The following is an 8,163-nucleotide window of genomic DNA, read 5'->3' on the forward strand; positions in this document are numbered from 1 at the left end:
CATCACACAGTAGGTGCTTAATAAATGCTTGCTGACTTATCTATCTTGTGATTTTTTTCTGAACTTTCACAATCCATGCCACACAACTGAATAAATAACTGTAGACTGTTAATCACTAGCCTTTCACTGCTGTCTTTTCAAATAGATTACAAACTCCCTGAGAGCAGAGTTAGTGTTATATGTGTCTTTACCCCTACAGGTGGCTAACACAAAGGTAAGCAATAGGAGAGGATGCCTTATGGATACTTACTGATTGACTGATGCAGGCCTGAAAATTAAAAAAAAAAAAAAAGGAAAAGTCTGTTGTTGTCAGGGAATGAAGTGTTCTAGTTAATCCAATATTCTTCTTAACCGAGTTAAGGTATACATGTCATAGGATTATCAGTTTTCAAAGAACTAAAATGCACTCAACAAAACTGACCTGAACAGAAATGATCTTCGATGATTCAGAACAGGGATTTGGCTTCTTTCTGGGCACCTCATCATTACTAAAAGAGTTAGCCTTGAACTGGCAAATTACAGAAGACCCAATAATAGAGTACTGGGAATGACAGGAAGCATAATAGGGCTTACTCTATTTCATTCTAGAAAAGACACAGTCAATTCTCAATGCTCTATTAATGAAGGAGAACAAGTAAAATTAATAAAAAAAAGATAACCTAAAATTCATTCATATTTGGCTTTGGAATGCGGACATACATCCGTTTATTTGGAGCATGCACAATCAGTTATGCCTGACAAAAGGTGGTATAAAACCTTAGGCCTTCAGTTCATTTGCAGTAAAACAGCTACAGCTGATTTAAAGGTGAATGCTTTTCAATTCAATTCGAAAAGCATTTATTGAGTGCCTACTATGTATCACACCCTGGTCATGGTATACAGTAGGATACCTACAAACTAGGGATACATAAACCAGCTTCTGAAAATGGGCAAGCAACAAGACCGAGAATACAGGAATCAAAAACAAGGCACTAAAAATGAGTCCTCCCAGCTGGATCCCAAAGCAACCCCGGGCACATACTCTACAAAGAGATTATTACCAATGATGTGTACACAGGGTTCCCTTCCTAAGAACGTATACATGCAGCCAAGACATGTCCTCTACTTCAGCATTTCCTACACATCTACCCATTTTCATGGATCTCCAGGGAATATTCACCACAAGATTTTAACATTTTTAACATGGAGGCAGGCTGCCAATTCAGCACCAAAACCGGACTAACAACTGATTATTCCTATTGCAACATTTCTGACGAGGGCTGGGCTTCCTCCTCTCTTTTCTAACAGCAATTTCTCATTTCAAAATCAATTTATTTGTTCTGTGATACACTCCAATCGGAAAATCTCTATTGCCACCGGTAGTACTTGGTTACTGTGTGCCAAGAAACTCCACAAGTGGCCAACGGGAAGGCCCAACCAGCAGTACAAATAAAAACTCAAGGCAGTGGAAAGTGACAACAGGCCTTTAAAAATGGCATACATTTATTGTGGTGCTTCATGTTCCTAGGCAAGGGGCTCTGGGACCTAAAGAAAAAAAAAAAAACCACCAAGGCATATAGCCAAAGAATTGGCTCCAAGGTGAGAAAGTATAAAATGTATCTGCTGGGAAAAAAGAAACCACAAAGTTTAGAGACCCGACCCTCCTGGGCATATTTCCTTCGTTATCTTCATCCCTTTAATAGCTTTGTAAAGTTCAACATGAGCCTGCGCCTAGAATCACGGCCATAAGCTTAGGAAGGGGCTTAAGCAACTCTGGAGTCCCCACACTGCTTGCTGGACATTGACTACCCAGGAGAGCCTTCAAGCTGACCTTCGAGTCCTTTAGATTCCATAGAGCACCTGCTCAAAAACAGATCACCAAAAAATAGCAAACTGCTATAATAACTCGATTCAGACCCAATTATAGGCACAGAAATAGATTTTGGCAATGCAAATAAGGACAAATGATGCCCGAACTTGTGCAAATCCAAAAAGTTTCAATTCTGATTTTTTAGCTTCACCAACTTTGTTTAGAAATTATTTCTAAAAAAAAAAAAAAAAGACTGCACTGAGACTAACTTGTGTTCAGCTAATCAGGACCTCTAGGTGTGACATTTGGTGATGGTCCTGCCCCGGTCAGACCTATGTAAATGCTGCGCACCCCCTGAAAAAGAACCTTTCCTTCGGAGAGCTTAAATGCACCCAGCTCCTAAGTAAGCGCCTTCATAAACATGCAGGGAGACGTCCAGTTTCCTGAGCGGACCGTCCTCAAGGGCTAATTACCCTCTTTACCACGGCGGGTAGGAAGATGCTCTCAAGTTGGAGGAAGTACCTTTGAAACAAGTTTTAAATCACCCTGGCTCCGCCCCCTTCCCCGCCCCCGCCCCCCATCCTTTCCAAGCTCCCCAGTCAGGATCTCGGCTGGGGGGGGGGGGGGGGAAAGGGGGGGACCCGGGCTCCTCGGCCAGGTGAACGGTGCTGTTGTGCCCCCAAACTCATCTCAAGCAGTCCAGCCTGGGAAGAACTCACCTTCTCGGCACAGCCGCATTACTTCGCGGTTTTTCCCAAACTCTTTCAAACTTTCCTCCAATTCTGACCCTAGGAGACAGAAAAACACAGCGCCCAGAGCGGCCGGTCAGTGGAGGGGCGCGGGCGGCGAGCCGGTGCCCATCCCCGGGCAGGGTAGGGACGACCATCCCCCGGGGGCAGGGGCCGGGCCGGCCCGGAGGGCGGAAGGCAGGAGGGTGGGGGAGGAGGGGAGCCTCACCGTCCTTCCCAGGAAGTTTCGCAGCTTCTACCCAGAGGTTCCACGGCTGTCCGACCATCGCCTCCGGACTGGGCAGAGACCTGCGCTCCCCGACGGTCGCCATTGTGGCTGCGGAGGTGGAGGCGCCGCTGCCGCCGCTCTCTGCCAGCCGGAGGCGCGGCTGCGGCGGCGGCGGCGGCGGCGGCTGCTGCTGGAGGGACGGCCGCGGCTGGGGCGGCTGCTGCTGCTGCTGCTGGTGCTGCTGCCTGGCGGCCGCCGCTGCTCCTCCCGCCGCCGCCGCCGCTCTGCGCGGCTCCCCTCTGACGTCATCCGCGGCCCTCTCCGACATTCTTTCCGCTGCTACAATGTAACAAAAAAAGGGGGGGAAGAGTCGCGGGGCTTCTTAAGGAGGCGCTGCCGAGTTGGGGCGGCCAGGTGGGGCGCGCTGACAGCTGCCCCCGATGGCCGCTCGCCCGCCCCCTCTCGAGCCCCCCGGGGCGGCGGCTGCACCCGGGCGCGAGGGAGCGAGCGGGACACAAAGTCCGGGAAGGGCGGCCCTCCCCCGCTCCCGCGCCTCGCCGCCCCCGCCCCCACCCGGCGTTTGCTTTCAGTTTCGGATCAACCTGCCCGAGAGGGGCCGCGGGGCCGGGCCGCCCGCCTCTGCGGCCCGGCCCCGCGCTTCCCGGCCGGTCGGGCTCGGATGCCGCCCGCCGGCCCCGACCCCCGCGGCCCGCCCCCCCCCCCCCCGGCCCCCCCGCCCCCATGGCTCGCCTGGCCGCCGCTGCGCTCATCCCCGGGCTGGGCCCCGGGCCCTGGCTTCCGTCGGTCCGGTGGGCCGGCCGGCCGGCGCCGTTCGCCCGCTCGCTGCCGGCTCCCTTAAGCAGAGGCACCTCCCGCCGCCGCCGCCGCCGCCGCCTCCTCCTCCCCTCCCCGCCCCGCTCCGCTCGGGCGAAGTTTGCACGTCAAGCCCCCGGAGTGGAGGGTGAAGTAGGGAAGCGAGGCGCGACGGGGCCATCCCTCCGCCCCCGCCCGCCCGCTGGCCGTCAGCGGGGTCAGCCCCGCGCGTGCCGCTCTGGGCCCTTTAAACCCGGCCTGTCCCAGGGGGGTGGGGGAGGAGGAAGCCCCAGTGGCCGGGGGTCGCCGTCAGGGCGAGCCGAGCGCGGCCAGCGGGCGTCCCAGCTGTCAAAAGCGTGAATTGGGGAAGCCCCGACAACTCACTCTGGGCGCTGGGAGTTACCGCCCGAGGGGCGCAAGGAAGGCGAGAATTCAAACGCGAGCTCCCGATACATGCCTGCGCGTCTGCTGGTCACATGCGAGCCAGCGAAACGTTAGACTGTGTCTTTGTATGTGCACAGGCACCGGGGAGAAGAGCCGAGCCGAGAGGACGGGACGGCGTTTAACCCCTTCCAGGCCTGGGGCGCCGAGGCCCGCAGAGCCGGGACGCGGGTGGGAACGATCTGCGGGGCTGGGGAGGGCCTCGGGAGCGAAGAAGGCTCGAGTCAGAAGCGTGCTATCTGGGGGCTCTGGCTTTTCTGCCTTCTTTTCGGACCGAAAAGCCCCGGGTAGACTTTAATTCTTCGGCTAAGTACCGGGTGAATAAGGATCGTTCCCAGGCTCTGCTTCCATAGGATTTGGAGAAGGAAGGACTCTTTTTAGAGCTGGGCGTTTTCACGCGGCTTGAGTCCTGCGCTCGGCTCACCTAATCACCCTGGGGCTCAGTTTCCCCATCTGTAAGATGAAGATGCTGGCTTCCTCCCTCAGGTCCCTTCCAACTCCACATCCTATGATACCAAGAAACACAGGCCCACTGAGGTTGTGTGAATTGCCCAAAGTCACATCAGAACTTCTCCGCGGTGACCCTCGGGTCTTGGGTTGCACAGCTGCTTTTTTAAATCCCATAATCTCACATTTGGGTCTATATTTCCACATTCTGCTAGGCATAAAAGTGTGTGGGCTTATCAGTGAGTTAATAATGAAAAACAATCATACCACTTGGAGAGACTAAATAAGAGATTTAGTAGAAAAACAATGATTCCATTGAAATAGTATTACCAACGATCCAATGCTAGCATAACACTTTCAAAAAGAAAAAAAATTACACTGTACTGAACCCAGATTTTAACCGAAGGGATTCCGCGGGGGGGGGCAGCTGTGTTAGCTCCAAATACGAGACTTTGGCCAGGTACTTTTTTTTTAAACAAAAAAGTGTGGTGTTTTGTTTTGGTTTTTTTGGTGGTGTGTGTGGGGGGGTTAATGGTGAATAAATGGTTTAATGCTTTCATTGATTTCCTGGACTGGTTGCAAACAAGTCTAAGTTCAAAAAAATGAAATTACTGCCACTTTTCCCGCCCTTAAATAAATCCTAAAAACAAAAAGCCATAATGAGGGGGGAGGGGAATCATTTAAAGAAAGCAAAACAAGTTCCTAATCCAGAACCCAATGTAGAAGTTATAATGTACGAGTTAGACAGCTAGGTGGCGCCACATTGCGCAAGGGCTTGGAGTTGGGAAAAATCTCCTAGAGTTCAAATTCGGCCTCACACACTAGCTGTGTGACCCTGGGAAAGTCACTTGACCCAGTTCGCCTCAGTTTCCTCATCTGCAAAATTAGCTGGAGAAGGAAATGCCAAACCACTCCAGTATATTTCCCAAGAAAATCGTAAATGGGGTCACAAAGAGGCAGGCATGATCGAAATGTATGGGGAGGCATGATGACCTCCTGAATAGAGCAGAATCCCAAAGGGCCTTCAAAATCACCTAGTTCCAGGAGCCATTTTCCCAACATTGAGCCAGGAATTCAGGATTCTGTGTATAGGCACGCCACAAACTACAAAATTGTGTTTCACTTTAGTTAGAATTATTCCTCTTAACTAGTCTGCTAGCATGACAGAGAGCCAGTCACTGTGGGCAGGTGACTAGATCCTGCTGACCCACCAGTTCATGTGTATTAGCTAATTAAGTACCAGGAAACTGACTAGAATCTCTAGAGGCACCCCCAAAAGCCAAGCCAGGCAGTCTAGTACCAAACACCCAGAAAGTCCCTCTAAAGCATTCCTGACAGGTGACAGTCAGCCCTACTTGTGTGGACAACTGGTGATTTGGGAGGGAGAGAAGGATTCTGAACTTCATGATCATTATAAACATCTTTAATTAAGCTCAAATGTGTTTCCCTATAATTTCCTCCCATGGGCCCTAGTTCTCCTGTACACAGTTACTCAGAATAAACCTAATCTCTCTTATACAAGTAAGCTCTAAAATGCCCTCATATAATAAGGAGCTATATTTCAGTTCCTGAGCTGACAATTTTCTTCTAAATCAAAAAAGTCAAAAAAGAAACCATATAAAGGCAGTGTGCACACCCTCATTATTACTGCTGCCTAAGAGGTTGAAAAGTACAAATTCCATACTGCTGTCTAAGGGCTGGATTGGATAACCCAGATGTTTATAAGCATAACCAAAGGCCTGGAAGCAGCAAATTTTCTTCCTTAAGTACTTTCTCATGTTCATTTTGCCTTATTTTTTCTACTTACATTTTAGATTTAAGCACATTGATAATTTTCCACTTCCACATTTAATAATGTTATCAAAAATTAAACTAATTTAGAGCTGCCTTCAAATACCATGTTTAATTTTCTACCACAGTAATATCAAAGGATGGTAACAAATGCCTTAAATATTTTCATGTATAAGACAACAAAGTCAAAAAACAAGGTAGAAGTGGCAAATACAGGCTCTCTATGGCAGTAAAATATAAACAGCAGACACAACTAGCTGATATTCCGTTTTCCACATTTGGGTGTTAGGGTCAAGGATCAGTGAATTATCCCCTAAATCAATGTCAATTAAAGAAGAAAAGCAAGTAATTTGTCCTAATTCCTCATTGGTTACTCTATTTGTCAAAGAAAATCATACACTACACATATTCAAGTTAAGGCTGGACCTTAAGCATAGCAACACTTTTGCCATCCGTATGTTGTAAATAATAATAATTTTATTAGTTTCTGTTGAATGCCTATAATAGCAAATTTAACAATTTCAACTAATCCTTATTTGGTGACCTCAAAACACAAATGAAGGGGAACAAGGGAACCATTGATTCTTAATTGTTTCTGCCAATGCGCTCCTCACTCTTGCACGCAGCAGCGTTCCTAAGAACTACATGGGATGGTTTATAAGGTTCAGGTTTGGCTTCAGACTATTCACAGAAGTTAGCTAGATTCTGCTACCGTGTTTCCCCAATAATAAGACACTGTCTTATTATTTTTTTTTGGACAGAAAAACACCAGAGGGCTTATTTTCAGGGAGGGCTTATTTTAATGAACATTGACAGTAATTTTAATAAACAGGTAAATGTGAACAAAAAAATGTACCTTTATTCAATAAGCAAATCACTGGGGAAGAACAGGATGACGCGCTCACTGCTGCAGCTCTGATTGGATGCAGCTCGGAGCGCGGCGTGCGTTTCATGGGGGGGGGGAAGGGACGGTGCATACAGAGGGTACCATAATGTTTCGTGTAGCACAGGGGATCACATTCACTACAGTAGCAATCTCAATAGGGCTTATTTTAGAGGAATCTTACACAGTAAGGGGAGGGCTTATTTTCGGGATAGGTCTTATTATCGGGGAAACACGGTATCTAACTGGGGGTTTTGGTTTTTGAGCATTTTACACAGAACCCATAGCAAAGACAGAACAATAGACATTGAATTTGTGGAAAGACTTGTGGCAATGAACACTTGTGTTTGCCCTCAAGCCTGCAAGGAGGAAAACTGATGAGCCCCATTCCCTAGAATGGAAACCATACCAAGGGATAGGTTTAAGACTGCATAATAATTTCTCTTCTTCATTTAACTCAATTTACTGTCACACAGTAGCATGCCTGCAAGGCATGAAGGGCAGATGTCCACTGATGTGATTTCATTCTCATTCTTGAAGTTCTCACAGAGTGTCGACACTAATCTAAGGATAAGTTTATCTTCTGACTGTGCCCATTATAATGTGTCCATGCCCAGAACTCTGGACCAAGACTCATCCAAGGAGTCCTATGGAAATAACTGCTGTCACTACCAACAAGGTTTTGTGTCACTGGCACCATGAGATATGTTCTGCACCCCAGCACTGCCAAATTCTGAGCTTTTTAGTCCTTCTAAGGATCTGCTGAAAATACAGCCTTACCTCACCGTCCAGATTTAGGGATGTTCACATTTTAAGCCAAGAATCACGTGTCTCTTGGGGCAGCCAGGTAGCACAGCGAGTAAGAGCACCGGCTCCAGTGTCGGGATGACCTGGGGATCAAATCCGGGCTCAGACACTTAGCATCCACCCAGAAACACCTGGCCATGTAACCTTGAGCAAGTTACTTAACCCCAATTGCTTAGGGGCGGCCAGGTGGCTCAGCGAGTAAGGGCACCGGCTCCAGTGTCGGGATGACCTGGAT

General features: G+C 48.8%; 1 protein-coding gene across 2 annotated transcripts in view; it reads right to left on the reverse strand.

Moving 5' to 3' along the window:
• ATXN7 (ataxin 7) overlaps positions 1-4,312 on the reverse strand; it is a 98,473-nt gene extending 94,161 nt beyond the window's left edge. For both annotated transcript variants that reach the window (XM_069084186.1, XM_069084184.1), the window contains exons 1-3: positions 3,944-4,312; positions 2,747-3,085; positions 2,509-2,577 (exon numbers count right to left, since the gene is read on the reverse strand). In XM_069084186.1, coding sequence (XP_068940287.1) covers positions 2,509-2,577; positions 2,747-3,074 — 397 coding nt within the window. In that variant the 5' untranslated portion in view covers positions 3,075-3,085; positions 3,944-4,312. The remainder of the gene's footprint in view (positions 1-2,508; positions 2,578-2,746; positions 3,086-3,943) is intronic.
• Between the last annotated feature and the right edge of the window lie 3,851 nt (positions 4,313-8,163).

The sequence above is a fragment of the Petaurus breviceps genome, unplaced genomic scaffold (assembly GCF_028583685.1).
Source record: "Petaurus breviceps papuanus isolate PSGF00001 unplaced genomic scaffold, PetGlider_PUasm1.0 174, whole genome shotgun sequence".
Lineage (NCBI taxonomy): Eukaryota > Metazoa > Chordata > Mammalia > Diprotodontia > Petauridae > Petaurus > Petaurus breviceps.